The sequence below is a fragment of the Tachypleus tridentatus genome, chromosome 11 (genome assembly GCF_004210375.1).
Source record: "Tachypleus tridentatus isolate NWPU-2018 chromosome 11, ASM421037v1, whole genome shotgun sequence".
Taxonomy (NCBI): domain Eukaryota; kingdom Metazoa; phylum Arthropoda; class Merostomata; order Xiphosura; family Limulidae; genus Tachypleus; species Tachypleus tridentatus.
In genome coordinates, this window is record NC_134835.1 from 62,715,815 (window position 1) to 62,736,871 (window position 21,057).

A 21,057-nucleotide genomic window follows, 5' to 3' on the forward strand; every position below is an offset into this window, starting at 1 on the left:
GCTAAATTAGGGACGGTTAGAGCAGATAGCTCTCGTGTAGCTTTGCGCGAAATTCAAACCAAACAAACTACTATATAGCGAACGTATTTCCAACCACAGAGAGTAAATTCTACGGTTTATTCAAAACAAAAGACTGAATTAAATCTATTATAATTGAGCTCGCTATAAAATTGCAATAATGTCTGTAGAACACAATTCGTCTTTAAGATTACTTCCTAAAATAAAGTCACAATATTGACTAGAATGACCTTTGCAATTCATCAAATGGAAATAAAAAATATGCTAAATTTTCAATTAACGAAAAAAAATGCCAGTTAAGATAGCTTTTCTGAGTAAGAGAAAAATTGATATGAAGGTTCGAGTTCACGGTGGTTGATTTATGAAGAGTGTATTTCATACGTTACTCGAGGTGTTGTAATTTCACCAACATTTCAAGTGAAAAACATTAGAAATAATTTAAGATTGCTCTAGTTTACTTTATAAAACTACCTTTATGATATTCACAGAGAAAACAACGGAAAATATCCCAAACTTTTATTTTGCAGCAGAAAAAACAGTTTGCTTGACTGACGAGTGCAAGGAGGCTGGTAAGTGGATTTATGTGTATTTTGTTACCACTCCTTTTTTAACTTATTGTTGTAATTATCTCAGAATTGGACCTTTGTTGTCTCAGAAACGCATATTCTTTAACTTACAAGAACTATTAAAATAGACTAATATTTAAATAAAATACATCATCTCGCGATTTCAGCTCCATTTTTTTTCTCAGCTCACTTGTTTGCATATAATATAATACATATTATCTCACAAATTTAACTGCCCAAATGAAATTGCATTTGAACATTCTTCTGTACAGTGAAACTGACCACTTTTTCATTTCTGTTGGTAATCTAAGACTCAGCAAAGGTGGCTCCTGCTTTCTTGTTATTTAAATTGATTTTAGACGATGAAGAAAAACAAACATTACGGTGATAATGCCTTTTTTTAATTGACTTCAAACAAGTTTCATTTAAAAATCAAATATACGTTTACACTTATATAAAAACAAATCAAATCGCCGATGGCAACAATTTGGTTGTTATTTTGATTTGTTAGTCGTGCTCCATTGCTTTAGATAGTCTGGTGGTTGCCATAACCGACTCACACTTGGCGTGTCGCAGGTTCATATCCCAGTCGCTCTTTTAGTCGTAGTAAAAGAGTAGTCCAAGAGGTGGGGTTGGGTGGTGCTCACTAGTTGCCTTCTCTCTAGTCTTTCGTTGCTGAATTAGGGACGGGTACCTAGAAAAGATATGGGCACCATTATCTAAATCTGTCCAAGAATGACCGATGACGTAAAAGTGTCTAAGGTGCCCCAACGGTTGTAAGCGTTCTTTGGTTATAAACAAAAATGACTCGTTTTAGAGCTTGAATTCCTGGGAACAAACATTAAACTTCACGATATTGTTAAGTGGTATCAGAGTAGTGTCAGGCCTGAGAATATGAAGACAAAACAACGACACTTATAAGTAACAACTTAAATAACACAAAAAGCTTGAAAACGTAAAATGAAATTGACATTGTGTGGGTGTTAAATAGGATATATTTTATTGGAAATCTACGGATTCAGATGTGTTTTTTCTAGTTTCGCGGTCTTTACAACCGTCGACAAAATACACTTTTTTTCCGCAAAATTTAGAACGTACCCATCTTGAGAAGTGTCATTACTGAAACAATTTTTAACGAAACGATTGTAGCTACATTTATAAAAAAAACTGATATAATTAATTGTATTTGGAGGAAAATTCTCTACCATGATATTTAAAACATTGAAGGTAAATTATAAAATATAAATATAGAGGACTTATTATTTATAGGTGGTTTAGTCGTCAGTAAATAAATGTTTAGCTCATAATCTTGAATGTTTCTGAAAATTTATAAACAACTTGAACAATGTAAAACACGATTTAAGCTAGAGTAATCAGGGTATCAAGATGCTTTTAATAATACAAAACTTAAACTCTCGTCCGTTATCACAATACTTTCGTCAGCCTTGTTTGCTTTTTCCTACTGTACATAATTAATCTGACCATTTCATAATGATTCTTTGTACAATACCAGATAAGGCATGTTTGTCGAATTAATCGGCAATCAATCGAGGACGTGACTTGTACGAACTGCAAAGCTAGAAAGTGAAGATACGTTATCATTTGACTCAGCTACGCTATAATAAGCCCTCCAGTGGCTCAGCGGTATGTCTGCGGACTTACAACGCTGAAAACCGGGTTTCGATACTTGTGGTGGGCAGAGCACAGATAGCCCATTGTGTAACTTTGTGCTTAATTCAAAACAACAACAACGCTATAATAAATATATCGCAGCTTTCAATCAAACTGCTCACTTAATTCTGTCGAAAGACACGTAGACCACATGTGATAATAATCGGGCAAGTTTTTCATTCAACCAAAGATGTGCTAGATGTGTAATTCTTTTTGATAGTGTACAGTAATTGTATGAAGTATACATTTTATTCAGCGCTGCAAATAACGTGAATACTGCTACCTCCTCGCCTTTTCAGCCGTGGGTGCGTTGTAATGTGACGGTCAGTCCCACTATTCGTTGGTAAAAGAGTAGCCCAAGAGTTGGCGGTTGGTGATGATGACTAGTTGCCTTCCCTCTAGTCTTACATTGCAAAATTAGGGACGGCTAGCGCGGATAGCTCTAGTGTGACTTTGCGCGAACTTCAAAACAAATCAAACCAAACCAAACCTCCTCAGTTGTCTTGTCAAATATGTCGTTAATCACAGGTGTAAGGAAACAATTGCAATAATCATATGAAAATTTAAAAAAATCAACACTAACGTAATTATAAACATGTCCAAAATTGTTTTGCCACATAGTTTCTACCTCATGTTATGTTATCGCTTTAAATATATGGCATTGAGAAACACTCGTACTTCCAAAACTACAGACTTATAAACGCTATTTTTTGTAACACAAAACCAAATAAAAGTTCCTCTCACAATGCAGGAAAACTTATATTTTACTGTCTGAATTTCAATTTTTTTCCAGTAAGAATATGTCTCTAAGTCTTCTATCAGCATCGCCCCCAGTGGCACAGCAGTATGTCTACGGACTCACGTCGCTAAAAACCGAATTCCGATACTCGTGATGGGTAGAACACAGACGTACCATTGTGTAACTTTGTGCTTAATAATAAACAAGCAAATTTATCAGTGGCTCTTTGCTGCACCCGACGATTTTTCTTTTTAGATACACGACTCAGTATACTGTCCTGCTTGTTTTAGGTTTTAATTGTGATAAGTAAATATTACTATGAACATCATAGAACTGTTTCAGTTCTATTAGTCATTACAAGTATGTTGATTTATTGTTGAGCACAAATCTACACAATGAGCTATCTGTGCTTTGCCCCCTGTGGGTATCGAAACTCAATTTTCAGTGTTATAAGTCTTTAAATTTGTTGTTGTACCATCGGGAATATAGATGACTGTTTTCAACATAAAACGGAACAAAAGATCCAAATGAGGTTATAGTAAGCATTACTTGGAGGTTCTACTGGCGTGACGCTGGAAGATTCATATATCTACATACTAAGACATCTTACCAAATTATGAATCTTTTATTTCAGAATAAATTTTATTTCATTACTAGAAGCATGGTTTACTTTTAAATTATTGATTCATCTTAACTGTAATGTGTTTGAGATGTATAAAATATTGATAGGTTTCCAAGTGGAACCTTAATAACAGTACACTAAAGCTCACGTAAACAGTGTTTATCTTCTTGCAGTTTGTTGAAAACAAACTTTTCATAAGTGAAATCAATGTTTTTTTCTTTAACTATAGAGAAAGCATTGACTTAAACTTGTAAATAGCTATGTTATGTTATCTTTCAATTAAGGACAGAAACAAAAGCATTTTATGTATTTTTAAGACGGCTGGTATGGGTATTAAAACTTTAATTGTTTTTTTTTTTAATGTCGCGCAAAGCTACTCGGGGGCTATCTGCGATAGCTGTCCCTAATTTAGCAGTGTAAGATTAGAGGGAAGGCAGCTAGTCATCACCGCCAACTCTTGGGCTACTCTTTTACCAACGAATAGTGGGATTAACCATCACATTATAATGCCCCCACGGTTGAAAGGGCGAGCATGTTTGGTGCGACGGAGATTCGAACCCGCGATCCTCAGATTACGAGGCGAATGCCTTAATCCACCTGGCCATGCAGGGCGAAAACTTTAATTAAAATAAATTACAGAGCAATGATTCGATCTCCTTATGTCATCCTCAGGTTAATAAAGTATTTTGTAATAACTTCTTTTAATTGTCTATAATTTGAATCTTTCAGGATTTTCTCCATGTAAAAATTTCTAGACAATAAAACCATCACACTCTTACGTCGCTTCTGGTCAAGAGAAACCTATAACCAGTGGTTGTCAACATTTTAAGCATAACAATATGTGACCAGATTTCAATGAATTTGATTCACTTATATAAAAGTACGTAAAACATTTTGTGAAAAACGTGATGAAGAAAGATATTCGAGCTCATATACTAATTATAATAACAAAAACTGTACTACAGTACAATAAATGTGTACTAAGTCACAAAAACACATTCGGCTATAGAATAATAATGTATCTGTCTCGTTCAGTATTTATAAAAACAAAACATTAGGCATGATAAAATCTTTTCAGGACGGATAACAAATAATATTCATTTATTTTTATCATGTAAAGATTTTTTTTTTAGAAATTGGGAAGAAAGAACTCTGTTTAATATCAAAATATTATTTCGTTTACCACAATGAACATTTTTTTATAATTATGTTTGGGTTCTGTAATGTTTAGTAAGACTCTAATGTCGCGATTGATCAAGAAAAATCTATAGCCAGTGGTTGTCAACATTTTAAGCTTAACAAAATGTGACCAGATTTCAATGAATATGATCCACTTATGTAAAATTACTAAACGTTCTGTGAAAAACGTGATGAAAACATTTTTTTCGGATTCAGCAAATTGGAGTTACTGTAGAACGTGTAAACATTTTAATCATCTATCTTAATGCTTGTAAACGAGGTGTCTTTGACAATTTAACTGATTAATTATAACGTTTAGTTATAAAAGATGTTTCAGTTGGTAATTGTACGGAGTGACTTCCTAGTGATTCCTTGTGTTACAACCTGGGAATTAGAGACATTATGTGTTTAACTCAAGCTGTACCAGTAGCAACAGGGTGTGTGTTAGTAACCTCAGACAAGTATTAAAATAATACAGCAGCAACTACGGTGGTTCTGCTGAAGACACACCCATTAATTCTGTTAACCTTACTTTATGAATGACATATGCTGCCACCTACACAGATGCTGTATGGGTCATGATTCAGCCTAACTGGTTTGCTAGCTAAATGAGAGATACTTTAAACCTGACTTTTCAACTGTTTTGATAATGCAGAAGGGAATATTTTATGATTCATGTAGAGAACTTGGGAGGAGAGATATTTTTGACAACTTTGGACAAATTGGTCAGTGGTGGCACTGATGTACTTTCCTTGTGTTTATTCTTCAACCCAAAACTCCACCAAATAGAACATATTAACGTCAGGTTTAAGAAAGTTGTACAGGTTTAAACTAGTGAGGTCAGATCACACGTGATTACAGATCTGTTAGTGAACAGCTACCTATTTGTTCCTTCAAGTGTAGTGATTGATTTGACATACATAGGGGATAGACGTAGCTTAGTATGTGCCTATAAAGGTGTGCTTTAAGCTATATATATTTTTCAATGTTGTAATTTATTTGCTAGTTAGAAGAAACTGAGTGTCGTTAATGATAACGTTATTTTCGGCAGTGGCGGCGCCAGAATATTTTCGTTGGAGGGGGGCTGAGGTAAACTGTGGAGGGGCTTCCCAAAATGCCATCAATATGAAGTATAGATGGTAAATTATAATAATGTAAATATCAAGGTACATTTCAGAAGGGTGAGCTATTTTGAACTGCATTTTCAATGCAGGTTTCATTGGAAACTCATACTCATAATTACAAATTAGAAATAATCTGTTTATGAAAATATGTGTATATGTAAAAGAGGAAGCTCACCTAAATTCCACCAAAGGTAATACATAATAATAAAGAAAATAAAGATTAACCTAGATTGAACATTTAATATACCATTAAGAGTAAAGCTACAAATCAAAAGAAATGTAACATAAAGACATAGTTTACAAAGCAGAAACGAATTATCCTATGTGAAGTTAATACACTCTGAGGAAAAGTAAAGTCACTATCAGGCTTTCGTTTATCAAGTAAAATCCCTGATGATTTGTTTTAACTTGAAATCAACGTGGTTGTCTAATCTTCGTAAAAGCTCAAGATAGAATGGCATTACACAGGGAGTGACAATACAGCGCATGAGTTTCAGTGCATTCAGTATGTTGCTGTGAGACGCATGACACATACTTCCGTCTTCATGAAGACGTTGAATTCTCTTTGATGTTAATTGTTAAGCAACGACGACGATTGTATTTTTCATATTTTATAAATATATGTAGGTAACAATATTGGGTTGTGCAGTATATGTTTGGGTAGCCATTCATCATGGTGGAAAACTACTCTTCATATCCTCTAGGGAAACGTCAATGGCGTGTCCTACAGCTATTACATTGAGATTATGTTTCTGCTATATGCTAGGGCAAGATTTGGCACTAACTCTGTGTTCAAGGATGACAATACCACTTCCCACAGTGTGTTTGTGGTACAAGATTTTCTCGACCAAGGTGCCATAGCCAACATAGTTTCCAGGTTTTAATTCCGTTGAGAAATGTTGGACAAAAATGAGCCAGAAAATAGTCTAAATCAGTTGCTGCAGCTAAGTTCTAGCTCGTTCTAGCGATAGTTAAGATGAATTCACAATAAATTACATCACAAACCTCATCGATAACATGCTGCGTAGCCTTTCGGAGGTTATTAGAGTGTGAAGAGGGCCAACTAAGTGCTGGATATTTAATACAAAGTGGTATAACGTTACAAACCCTATTTATAATAATTTAATGTTATATTTTTTCATTATAGATGTTTTGGTATAGTTATGATATGTGCAATTCCGAATCACATGTCTTTATACAGTTTTTGGTAAAATTGGTTTCCTGTTCTAATAACTCGTTCATGATGTTCATAAAACTTGTCTCATCCTATAAATTACATAAGTAAATGGTTAATTACTCTAAGTCATTTGCACTCTACCTTCATAACAATGACCTCATTTGTTACAAAATATGCAAATGTTTGTTCAAGACTGCATATTTTTACATTACAGTTCCGTCTAATACACGTGTTAAGTTTTTGGGTGTTCTGCATTGCCTAAGATACTGATTTCTCGGACAGTCACCTCAAAAAGAGCAGGATATACTCTGTTTATGGTTTCTAATTAATGTAAATAAACTAATAATAGTGGCTGGACCAATCACTGGCACAGAACATGTAGAAGAAATGACAAAAACTAGTAATGTAGTTTAGGTTATTTCAACTGCACTACATCGATTGTAGTTATAATGTTAGCAGATTGCCCTCACTAGCTTTGCGCGAAATTTAAAAAAACGAACAAACGAACTTGTTGAAATAATCAGAAAATTTACCGAACTCTTGCAAAGGTATGGTTGTTGAATTTGAATACCAACGTATGTTTGAAAATTTATTTTCAATTAATATATTCAAAACCATTTTAATCAGTTATATATTGTACAAGTCATATATGTATAATTCATTTATACGTTTAATTTTACACTGACGATTTATCTTGTTTATTGCTGGCATGAAGTGAAAAGTTAATAAATACTATTTCTGTTTTTAATAAATAAAATGTCTGTCTTCTAACTATTTTGTAAATTATGCTGAAGTCGTATGAAAACATTCGTGAAAATATTAGTTTATTATATGACAATTGAAACCACACCGCTGAAGGTCAAATTTCTGGTTAAGTTTTGTTCATTTAATTTCAATATAAATAGGGTTTTGGTGACTTTTAGTTTGTAACCGATAGTATATTGACTGAGATATGTGAAATAATTATCTTTAAACATCGAAAGCTTTCGAAGAATTGGAAACTAACAGCCTTAACAATCGCGATAAAACTCATTTACACTGCAGGTGTTTTGTTTTGTTTTTTCACCTTCCCCTTAAGTTGCCCATTTCAGATTCAAAATCAGAGGTGCGAAGAAACAGCATAAAGATCTGTCTTTTATCATATATATAAGTCACTGCTCAAGGGGCCTTTCGTCAGATACCACAATTAATTGGACGATGAGAAACAAAAACATTTTGCAGCTTAAGTGATGTTATCACTGTTATTATTTTCTTGTTCAAAGGTTTAAAAGTAGGAAAAATTTTTTTTTTTAATTATAGGATTTTACATAAACGTAAAACAAAACAAGACAAAACTTTGCCGTCTTCGGTTTATAAAATGTGAATAGTTATTCTGAACCAGTAATTTTAAAAGATTAAAAAATTAACTTCTGTTATTTTAGCGGCTGGCCTCCTAGCGTCCATGAACCAGTCTGTAGACCCTTGTTCTGACTTTTACACCTACTCCTGTGGAGGTTGGATCAACAAAGCTGTCATCCCTGATTCTGCTAAAGATAGCATCTATGATATGAGAAAGAAATTGGAGTTTCAAACAACACATAGGCTAAAAGGTTTAGTGATTTGCTGCTTCAGATTTTCATTCATTTTCTGCAATAACTCGTAAATCATAAGCTGTAGTTGTTATTCCAGTAAATCATGTAAACGTGGCTACAGAAGTTGAATACGTTATATTAAACGATCTTGAAAACTCATAACACCGTTACAGTTTGTATCACCACATCCAGTTATGCTCTTCCTTACGATTATGGATATTGACAATAGCTCTGAAGCACAGTTTCGGTTAGAAAAGTTGTGTCGCAAGGCTGTCATGTCCAAATTACACCTATCCCTCTGTTGAGTAGGAGAAAACTGTTTCCCAACGCTGTTTCAACAGTCCTATCACCCAGAAATTCATAGGCGCTACGTCCGATTGGTATGTTTGCGTACGGATCCACATAAATACGTGTTTCATTTTCTAGCTACTTGAGAATGACTTGTGTGGCTCTTTCAGATGAAGATCCTTCTTGATGACGTCGCGCACTGTTGCCTAAGGCAACATGGGCAGCTTTACTACTGTTATTTCGTAACTGTTAAAAGACAGCGTACTTGGCTCACTATGTCTGTTGCACTTGGGTGTCCTAAGTTGATCCATAGTCTGTTGTTTTCCAATGCTATTAAGTATACACAGATCTATCTTTTGTCTTATCTGAATACGTCACTGCCCAAGGGGCCTTTCGTTTGATACCACAATTGGCTGGACGATGAAAAAAAAAACAACAAAACAAACTCTAAATCCTCGATTTGGACACATCTTTATGATCTACGACTATGAATATTTTGCGTCGGAAAGAGTTGTTATATAACATTCCCAAAACCGGTCATTTTGCGGTGTCATCGCACTATCTATGAAATGCCAAATGTTAAATGTAGTTCTTATAAAGTCTGTTGTACCGTAACTTTATATCGATTATAACTGCTGATTTGCACATTCGGGTCGCTTTAATATAACGTACTCTACCCTCTGATATAATCGATTAAACATTTTTTTTAAAAAAAAGAACCGAACATTCTGCTAACGTCGATTTTGTAATTGGCCACAACTTTATTTGTTTGAGGGCTAAGCTACCGCAGGGAATCAAACCCCGGATGCTAGAGTTATAGGTCTGTAAATTTAAGACGGTCCAACAAAGGCACGTGTTTTCGTCACGTTAACAAAACAGGTCTGTTTAGAAATTATTCTTTAAAATTAATGCAGAAATATGTAATATATGTAAAAACATACAAAGATAATTTCAATTGCGAAAAACTCATAAAGTTCATAAAACACAAGAGTGTTAAAACAACAATACGGAAATATTCATAGACTACAAGTTGTTTATATGACATTTTATGTTTTATTAATTCTACGGTACTGTGCTAAAGGAGAGATAACATAACATAAACGAAACAAAGGTTATTATCAATATAAATGTATCCATAAAAAAAACTGTTGTTTACTAGTTTTATTATTATAATATTTGTTATATTACTGTAGAACTTATTGCCTGTACCACTTACAAAAAAATCATTTTAATACATGTAATTGCTTCGTATTCTTTCCTATTTACTAGTTAGGTAATTTATGAATCGTTTGTATGTTTGAACAAAGTGTATTCGATTTGATTTTAAGTAACTTCGTCGATTTCATAAGTATTAAATATTAATAAAGTGTAATGGGATGAAACTTTGTAAACTGTGACGTTGTACAAGAAATAACTTCACAACAAAGAAAATTGTAACTAGTCACCTCCAAGGTCGGATTGAGGGTTTTATTGGCCCTAGGTTTATCAACTTATTTAGGCCCCCTCGAGACAGAACCTTTATCGTGCAATACATTTGTAGTCATAGCTTGAGGCCCTGGGCTTCAGTCCGATAAGCTCATGCCTTAATCCGGAGTTGGTCACCTAAGAAAAAACGTATGGGAAGTCTGATGTAACGATAACGGAAACTTTTCATCTTATTTACAAGAACTGTATGGTTGAAGATGTGAAATTCTTACATTACTCGCTTATATAATAACAAATTACTTTCTTCAGTGGATATCATGACTCAAAGTGGATAAATAAAATATCTTATTAAACAGATAGCGGAGATGTAACCCCAGCATTTACGTTGGCCACGTGACTTCCATTTGCGAAAAATAAGATTGATGGTCTGAAAGAAATTGAGGCCATAAATGAATACACAGTAATGGATCCAAGTACTAGTCGTTGATTTTCACTTATTTTACTTGTGAAGAAGAACGATGGATTTGAAAGGTTAATGAAATCAAGAAATATAGTGGATCTGTAAGTCAAAAAGAAAGAATGTTACTCATTGTTAAGGATTGCTTTCGCTTTAGATGTTTTATCTTAGTCAAAATGGTTTTGAACGTTGGACCTGAAGAGAGAATATTGGCGGATGCAAGTATACAAAGCAACTTTAGAAAAGGCATCTTTTGCTGCAGGAAATAGGTTATGTTGTAATGCACTTGATATGTCTGAATGACTAATGGAATGTGTTCTATCTGAAATCTTCAATTTATACTCATCTATTTGGATGATGTAATCACATGTGAAAAGAAGTGATGGGCAAGAAAAAAAGTACTTTACCAGTTGAGGAGTGAGAACCTTGAACTGAATCTCAAGAACTATAAGTTGTTTCAGCTACAATTTAGTTTCTTGGAATATACGGTCAATGGACAGGGACTGTTTTTAGGAATCCAGCAAATATCGAATCTATCCAGAATTGGTTAAAACCATAAAACTAGTGTGAGGTAAAAGGTTTTTTTGGACTGTGCTTTTACTGTCTTCATTTTGTAAAATCATTCTTTGACAGTTTGTCCTTTACACAAACTACTAAAAAAACAAACAAGTTTGGTTGGACTGGTCATTGTGAACAAACTAAAGAAAGAACTATCCAGTACTTCTGTATTAACATGCTCACCTCTTGAAGATCCTCTCACAGTAGCTGAACATATTAGTGGTTATGTAACAAAAGTAGCGTTATCACAAGTACAACATGCGAAAGAATACGTGAGAGCAGTTGGAAAACGATTGTGTAAAACTCGAAGAGGCTATTAAGTGATGTCAAAGTCCCGAGGTATTTCCATCACAACATATATGGACACGACTTTAACTTATTCACAGATCATGCAACATCGAAGTGGTAGTTGAATTCTCGTAATCCAGAATGATAAATATCCACTTATTGTGTTAGTGAATCTGTTAATCAGTCAATAAGAAATCAGTTCATAATTTATATTAGTCAGTATACGAACTTAATGAAGTAAGATATTTCTTTAAATGTAGCTTACTTGTGAAGTTAGACCTAATAAGTGAACGGTTGTTATGCTTACTCTGGAATTTTAAGAAATTGTCCAACAGCTAATAAACACACACACTAATTTAAAGAAGTTGCTACATGTACGAGTTCACACAATGTTTTTTTCTTGTCGTTGTTTGTGTGTGTTTGTCTCTAGCTCTTCTTGAAGGGATTTCTCTAACTAATCCATCATCTGCTGTAACTCAGATGAAGAAAATGTACACATCGTGCCTAAAATGGGTAAGTTTTGCTTTTCACATTCGTATCAGTCCTTCGTTAGTTTTATAAAATGTAAATAAATATTTGATAGCTTACGCTTTTAGAAGCAAAAAATTAGACAATTACTACTCATTGATCTCAGAAAGACATAACTAACTGACACTAATTTAAAAAAAGGCCAGTTGTTTAGGACATTTTTCTGACGAAGTGATAAACGAGAAAAATTACCAGCTTTACGGTGCGTTGCACCACACTTTAAATAAAAGGGAAAACATACTTCTAAGGATAAATCGATAAGTAACTCGTACTATTCAGCTATTTAAAGGTTTTCGGTGTTAATCATTAACGAATTTAACTCGGTCAACAAGAGAGTCTGGAAGCAGGTAGAATATCGAAAACCGAAACAACACTTTATAACTTACGGGGTACTTGAAGAATTTTAATATTTATTCACTATAGGTGTTGTCCATTCGATTAGATCCTTCAGTAGATCTTAATTGGCTGTTAAGGAAGAAAAAACTGAATTATTGTCTGGATGAAAAACATTGCAAGATCAAAGTCATTATTGTTAATAGGATAAAAATTATTATTGTTACTGGAATCAAGTCCCCCAGTGGTTCAGCTGTATGTCTGCGGACTTACAACGCTAAAATCCGGGTTTCGATACCCGTGGTGGGCAGAGCACAGATATTCCATTGTTTAGCTTTGTGCTTAATTCAAAAACAAAACAACAACTGGAAAAAAAAGTCATTATTGTTACCGGAATCAAAATTATCATCGTTACCAGGATCAAACCATTATTGATACCGAGATCAAAATGAATATTGTTACTGGGATCACAGTTATTTTTATTGAACTCACAGTCATCATTGTAACTGGGGTAACAGTTATCATCCTTATATATATGGCCTGGCATGGCCAAGCGTGTTAAGGGGTGCGACTCGTAATCTGAAGGTCGAGGGTTCGCATCCCGGTCGCACCAAACATGCTCTTCCTTTCAACCGCGGAGGCGTTATAATGTGACGGTCAATCCCACTATTCGTTGGTAAAAGAGTAGCCCAAGAGTTGGCGGTGGGTGGTGATGACTAGCTGCCTTCCCTCTAGTCTTACGCTGCTCAGTTAAGTATGGCTAGCGCAGATAGCCCTCGAGTAGCTTTGCGCGAAGTTAAAAAACCAAACCTTATATATATATATATTTTAATCTAAAAAGAAAAACGAAACAAATGTTCTCAACAAGCATAATTTTGTTTATTCACTTTTTTATTTAGTAGTAATTAAACGATAAGTCTACGAACTTACAACCCTAAAATCAGAGGTTCGATTTCCCTTAGTAGACACAGTAGATAGCCCGATGTGGTTTTGCTATAAGAAAACACATCCACACACTATTCGTTTTACTTAATTTATTTTTATAATATCGATTTACTCTTGACGAAACTAAGTATTTATATTTCAATATGTTTTAACAAAACTTTCACAGTTATATTTGATAATAACTTTTTCTTTCTTGAAAGTACATCAGAAAAAAGTGGAAATAAAGCATATCAAAAACTTATGCTATATCATATCCTGGTTTAGTAGTGTATTCTATATCATATCCTGGTTTAATGCTGTATTCTATATCATATCCTGGTTTAGTAGTGTATTCTATATCATATCCTGGTTAAGTACTGTATTCTATATCATATCCTGGTTTAGTACTGTATTCTATATCATATCTTGGTTTAGTGCTGTATTCTATATCATATCCTGGTTTAGTACTGTATTCTGTATCATATCCTGGTTTAATGCTGTATTCTATATCATATCCTGGTTTAGTACTGTATTCTATATCGTATCCTGGTTTAGTACTGTATTCTATATCATATCCTGGTTTAGTACTGTATTCTATATCATATCCTGGTTCAGTACTGTATTTTATATCATATCCTGGTTTAATGCTGTATTCTATATCATATCCTGGCTTAGTGCTGTATTCTATATCATATCCTGGCTTAGTGCTGTATTCTATATCATATCCTGGTTTAGTACTGTATTCTACATCATATCCTGGCTTAGTGCTGTATTCTATATCATATCCTGGTTTAGTACTGTATTTTATATTATATCCTGGTTTAGTACTGTACTCTATCTCATATCCTGGTTTAGTACTGTATTCTATATCATATCCTGGTTTAGTGCTGTATTCTATATCGTATCCTGGTTTAGTGCTGTATTCTGTATCATATCCTGGTTTGGTGCTGTGTTCTATATCATATCCGGGTTTAGTGCTGTATTCTATATCATATCCGGGTTTAGTACTGTATTCTATATCATATCCTGATTTAGTACTGTTTTTGTTTGGAGTTAAGCACAAAACTACACAAAGGGCTCTCTGGACTCTGTTTATCAGGGGTATTGAAACCCGTTTTCTAGTTGTGTGAGTTTGCCGCTATGTCACTGGTGGACTAGTGCCGTTTTATTGGATGTTTGTTTACTTGTATACAGTCGTATGCTGTTCTTTATTATTTTATTTTCGGAATGTTATTTGCAGATAGCACAACAAATCGAAGGTATATTTTCTCAGTTTACCAATCTATGTAAGTTGCAGTATGTCAAGTAAACTGATCGTTTTCTCTTCCCATCAAAAAAACAAACCCAACAACAACAAAAGACGATAACATCGTTAATGGAGTAACTACACTGAAAAAGATGTTGAATGATGTCGGTGGTTGGCCGCTGCTATCAAAAAATTGGACAAGTGCCCTTTACGACTGGGTCCACCCAACAGCTTGGATGATTCGTCAACTTGGAACTGTGCCTTTTATATCCTTCACTATAGCTCCCGACTTCAGAAATACTTCAACAAATGTCATTTATGTTAGTTTGATTTATCATGTATTACAGTAGGATGGGAAACTTGATAAAGTACTGTAGAAGTTAGGTTAACTGAAATACTGGGTAGGGATAATGCTGCCAGGCTACAGAACCGAACATTGGTTATAATAATAAATATATATATTATAATTTTATATACACTGAACAAAAATTCTTGGAAAACCTAAAATATTTTGTTGAGGCATAACTGTATATTTAACATTTTTTATGTTAATGAGATTTTAAGTTAATATGTGTTCAATATTTTCATATTTCAAACAAAAATTGGAATGTCCATTTTATGAAACTTAAGAACATTTTAAATACAATACTATCAAAACTATTCGAATGTTCTTCAGAACACAATAGAAAATAATCGGTACAAACAAACTGTAAGTGAAAAAAATCTATGATTATTAATATCCATCCTAAGTTATTGCGTTACTAAGATAGTTAAAGTTTATTGTGAACACGTTTATCGGACGTGTAGAAATTTTTAATTTGTTATTGCTTTCAAAGAATTATTTAGTATGCTTGAAGTGCTGTTAATTTTTATGACTGGTTAATAATACAAGATATCTGAAATTAACAGCAGATACAAGAAAAAGATCGTTTCTTGATAATTTAATTATACGTAAAATATTATAAGAGATTAAAATTATCTACAAAATTTCATTAAATAACTTGTTTCCAAATATACGTAATTTAGAATATTTTTTCAGCTAGGAAATCCTGGGATTCAGAGATCGTTAATTACTCAAGAGCGTCAACATAGGGATCTCATCCAAAATATTACTAAACAGATTCAACAGCGGGAAAATAAGGATGAAGTGGATCCAGAAGAAAATGATATCGCCGGCATCTTTGAAGTGGAGAAAACAATTAAACAGGTAAAACACTAACAATAGAGAGAACCAAAATACTGTTGCTTGTGAACCGTCGGTAGAGTATGATTCAGTATTTCGCAAATAATAGACCTTTTCTTTTGCATATGTTTATATAATTTGAACATTCCAAAACAGGTGAAAAATTAATTATAACTTAAATTGTACCTTGTATTCTGATGCCACTGATCATTGCATTGCGTATCGTTTTGAGGTATATGTGGTTCTGTTGACTGTGAAATATAGGTATCTTGTACTACCTTGTCACCTATTGAACGGTTTGGCATGGCATTTGCATGCCAAAAAAGCATATCATGCTTTTAAACGAAATTCAGTGGGTACACATACAAAGAAACAGCATTAAGACAGACTGATTGATGGTCGCTAAGTGTATGCAGGGTGTCAAAACGGTGTAATTTACGAGAGTTTGAAAACAGTTAAATTGCAGGTTATTTTCTGTGTGTAGCATCGATACCTGAAACAGTTGCAATGCTTGGTCTGTGTGATACCTCTGAATGAGCTTATTACAAAATATGGGAACATGGTAGTACATATCATAAAAAACTAACTAACTAATTTTGCGTGTAATGTAATGTCGTATGGAGAACAACGTGGTTAGCTCCTCACGATTTTGAGTGTTCCATCTATCATGATTCTGTTTCAGGGATTTAGTGATTTTACTCTTTTATTTTTTACAACGATTTTAACATGCGTATTTGATATCAAATCATACTTGCGAAGAAGGAAAAGCATTTCCTAAATATTATCGTATTCTAATGAGGGATCAATCATACAAAGTGTAAGTGGCTTCAGGAGTCTTACCATGATAACTAAGGCCCCTTTCACCCTTAAGTTTAGCAATGTCTATTACTTTCTTAAACACATCTGGCTGTTTCGAACTCGTGTTTTGTACTTAGGCTTTTGGATAATGACGTGTAGATGTTACATACTTTACCTGGTAAAAAATGCAACTAAATTCATTAGTTGTTTTTATTGGAGGTTTCATACAGATTAGACCATTGGTTTGTTTTGAATTTCACGCAAAGTTACTCGAGGACTATCTGCGCTAGCCGTCCCTAATTTAGCAGTGTAAGATTAACAGGAAGGCAGCTAGTTATCACCACCCACCGCCAACTCTTGGGCTACTCTTTTACCAACAAATAGTGGGATTGACTGTCATATTATAACGCTCCACAGCTGAAAGGGCGAGTATGTTTAGTGTGACCGGGATTCGAACCCGAGACCCTCAGATTACGAGTCGAGCGCCTTAACCACCTGGCCATGCCGGGCTTATTTGCTTTGTTATTAGTTCTTGCGAGGATACCAGCATTGTGTTGAATAAAAATATTGAAATAACTGTATAAAACGAAGAAAGGATGTGAGATTGTCCATCTTCTATCTGAGAGTGAAGAAAGATGCAACACTAAATTAAATTCGTATATGAGATAAACTTTTGTTTTATCAAGAATTTCTTATCTGGATTGCACTCCACTGGTTTTCACAGAAACTCTTTTAAATGTTTACATAAAATACATATTTTGAGTCGAGTAACTGACTAATGAAGACATAAGGTATTAGGAAACAAACGTTGTTCGACGAATAAATTAGTACAAACACGAAATATTTTAATTTGACAATGCTGTATTTGTAAGCATTGCAGGATAAACAAGGGTGATTTACTTGGTTTTCATATCAAACAAAACCTACTTCAGGTTTTCTCTAAGAGGTCGCTAATGATAATCCTATAACATAAGAAAATGTATTGCTTTCCTTATCTTCAACACAATGTTATCTTTTACAAGTGTGTAGTACAAAGTGATCTACAAACCTTAATTTCATGTTGTCACTGTTAACTTAATTCAGTTTTAGTTTCGAGGACGAAGTGGCATCAACTTGCACTGTATACTTTTTTCCTTATTTCATTCCCATATATATATATTTCAATATTTCAATAATCGTTCTCTTCAGAACTATGGAACTGATTTCGCACAAAACCTTTACAGCATGAAGTTAGAGCAACACACATACGCCGTTTTTTTATTTTTTGCAAATTGATTAGTAAAACTATTTAGGCTGTTAAAGTCGATAAACAAAGAAAAAACAAGTTTAATGTTTTTTCAGATATACACAGTTAAGTCAATCACTTAGTGAACTAAATGGTTATTATACTTTAACAAGTTTGAGGCATATCCGAAAAATTTATTTTAATTATTAATAATTTATATGATAATAACCATATTATCAATATTTCTGGAAGTCACCAGGAAATGTACTGTTGCTCAGTACGCCTGTTTGTTCCTTGATGAGGCAGGACAAACTCCAAAAGAAAATTATTGGGCTTCCTCTACAAAGAATAGGTCTCAAACACACTGGCCCACTTCAAAAGAAAGTGAGAGGTCATTAATACATACAGGCCAGTTTAAGATATTTTATTAAGTGGGCAAAAGCTTTTGCATTGATTGATACATTAGCACAATCTTTCGCTGATGTGTTAGCAAAGAACTTGGAAAGTAGAACTGGAAGAAATTCACATGTACCAGGTTTCCAATTTCAACAGCAAAGTGTTTGCTGACGTACTTTAAAGGTTAGGTGTAGTGAACCTTTACACTTCACCTTATCATCCCAGATCTGATGGTTTAACAGAATGGGTAATAGACTCTCATGAGACAGGAGTCTAGCAGCTTTTGTGGTCTATTATGTACGTATCTATGTGTGTGTATATCTGGAAGTACTTATGGAATCAGAGGACAAAGTAAGTATATAATCCATATTACACACAATAGAATAATATTTATGTGTATAATGAAGTGTTGCTTAATGCAGTGCTATGCTGACACGACATAATGTAATTCAGTGTCAGACAAGTACTTTGCAAGAGTCAAACCAGCATAAGACCTACATAAGTATTGGAAATGATTCGATTTTAGAGTTTGAAACTTTTGGTGAAGATGTTGGCTGCTGAAAAGGAAATTACGCATAGCAAGCATCTATAAGTCGAAGCTTTAAGACTATTATCAACAGTCCAACTTCAAGTTTTACCCAGTGCTATATGCAAGGCTCTAAACAGAGTTCTCGAAACTAGAATAGTAATAGTCGAAGAAAAAATTCAAACTGCCAACAAGTAATGTAAAGTTCCTTGGAGTATATTTTCTGTGCGTGAAGCGACCATTCAGTAAAGATCTTGCTACAAGTGCAAGTGCTAACCTTTTGTCAAAAGCATTAAGATGTAAGTTAGCCAAACATGGCCTTGGTGGGCTTGAAACTGCTAGAAAACCTTTACTGAGAAAAGACAACAGAAATAAAGCAGCAGGATATTTTAAACCTGTAAAACAGTGCTCTTTATGAACAATTGCTGTGTGGCAATAATCAATGGCACACTGATTTTCGATAGCAGACTGGACAACAGTGTAACAGTCAGTGTATAATGGCTACAGTGAAGCATGAAAATGGATAAATACAACTGTGGGGCTGTATATGAGCCAGAAATGTACGAAAGCATCCTGGCTGCTGACAGATACAGCTAAGTTCTGATTCGCTATGCCATTCCCTCGGGAATGCATTTTATCAATGTGACGATGACTCCAAACATAAACTCAATGGAACACCAACTTGGATTGTAAGGAGGCTGATGGAATATTCACAATAATGTCGTAGTCTTCACAAAGTCTTATATGAACATCATCGAGGCCGTGTGGTTGCGAATAACGTTGTATGGTAATCAAACGACTTGGATGAATTGTGGAAAGTGTTACAGCATATTTAGAACCACATTATATAGTCATATATATACAAATCAGAAGACTCGTCACATATCAAATATTCATCGTTTTTTGCACATTTTTTGTAATAATGCAATGTATTTATGTTTGTGCATATTTGCTTTATATATTCTCCTTACAAACTCACTTTGTCCCCTGTGTTCATATTTACTTGCAATACTATATCTATATTATTCTCTCTCTTATTTTGTGTGTGTAATGATGTCACCTCTCTTTTTCACACCTGCACAATTGTATGTGAAAGAACAGGAATTTAAATTAACTTTTAAATATATGTAATTCGTTTGTGTTTCTTTCCTTTTGTTCCATTTTCATACATATTGTTTGTATGATTAGTACACCCTTACCCAGTCTTCACAGAATGGATCGAAAATATAAATGTTTTTGTCTTTATTAATAATACATTTTTTCTGTTAAAGGGTTTTCATGCTAATTTATTATTATTATCGTGTGATGTCTGGCATGATGTATTAAACCGTTTATTTTTAAAGGATATCTCTGTTAAATTTCTCCCTCCACAACTGTTACTTTTTTGTATTTAACTTTCAATTATATAATTTGTTAGACTACGCCCACCTCCATTCTAAAAGGGATAACTATTCTCTATAAGTAACTCATTGCTGTAGAATATTTTTGGTATTTTTTAGAGTGTACTTGAACATACTTCTTTTCTATGTCAAAAGGTATTAATATGTTCTTTGTTAAAGGGACATTAACTATGTTCCATATTAAAGGGTTTATTTTTATGTGATAAGCGTGTGTGTATATTAAAGTTTCATTTTTGTAAAGTTTTATTCATTACAAGAGCTTTGATTTTATAGTACTATGTTTACAAGGGTTTTTCTTTTGATCATTTTAACGTATATTACATCTCAGTTGTGCTGCTCAACTGTGAAAGGTTTTCTTTCTATCGTTATTATCATTTAATGATGTATTGTATTTCATTTAATATTTACTTAAATTAATGTTTCACGTTGTAATGTATTATGTTACCTTTCAAAACATAATAAAAAGTTTTATCTTCTAGTTGAGTATAGTTCTTTATTAAAGGGTTGAGTTGTCCATCTGGTATGTAACTACTCTTAAGAACAAAGTAGAATCAAAGTATTTTTTTACTATGGCGCAAGTTTAAAGTTATTGAGTTTAATTTTAATTTTCAGCCTGAGGTCATGCTCAGAGGTGATGGGAAAAGTTGATATGCAGGCATATCATATATTTTTCACAACTGTAATAATACAGGAATTCTTGTTTCGTTTTGGTTTAAACAAATGGTCCAGAACAAACCATTGACATCATTTTCTTCTATTTACCTTTTGTTTCTTTGTTCCCTGTAGCAGATAATATCTACTTTTCGTGTGGATAG

At 33.8% G+C, this 21,057-nt stretch overlaps 1 protein-coding gene across 1 annotated transcript in view; it reads left to right on the forward strand.

Annotated features, from left to right (window-relative positions):
• The window catches only part of LOC143231366 (neprilysin-1-like), a 67,887-nt gene that overhangs the window by 10,264 nt on the left and 36,566 nt on the right, over window positions 1-21,057 (forward strand). The window contains exons 3-8 of the mRNA XM_076465910.1: window positions 507-587; window positions 8,518-8,685; window positions 12,114-12,196; window positions 12,635-12,799; window positions 14,810-15,034; window positions 15,754-15,921. Of these exons, the coding sequence (XP_076322025.1) occupies window positions 507-587; window positions 8,518-8,685; window positions 12,114-12,196; window positions 12,635-12,799; window positions 14,810-15,034; window positions 15,754-15,921 (890 nt within the window). The remainder of the gene's footprint in view (window positions 1-506; window positions 588-8,517; window positions 8,686-12,113; window positions 12,197-12,634; window positions 12,800-14,809; window positions 15,035-15,753; window positions 15,922-21,057) is intronic.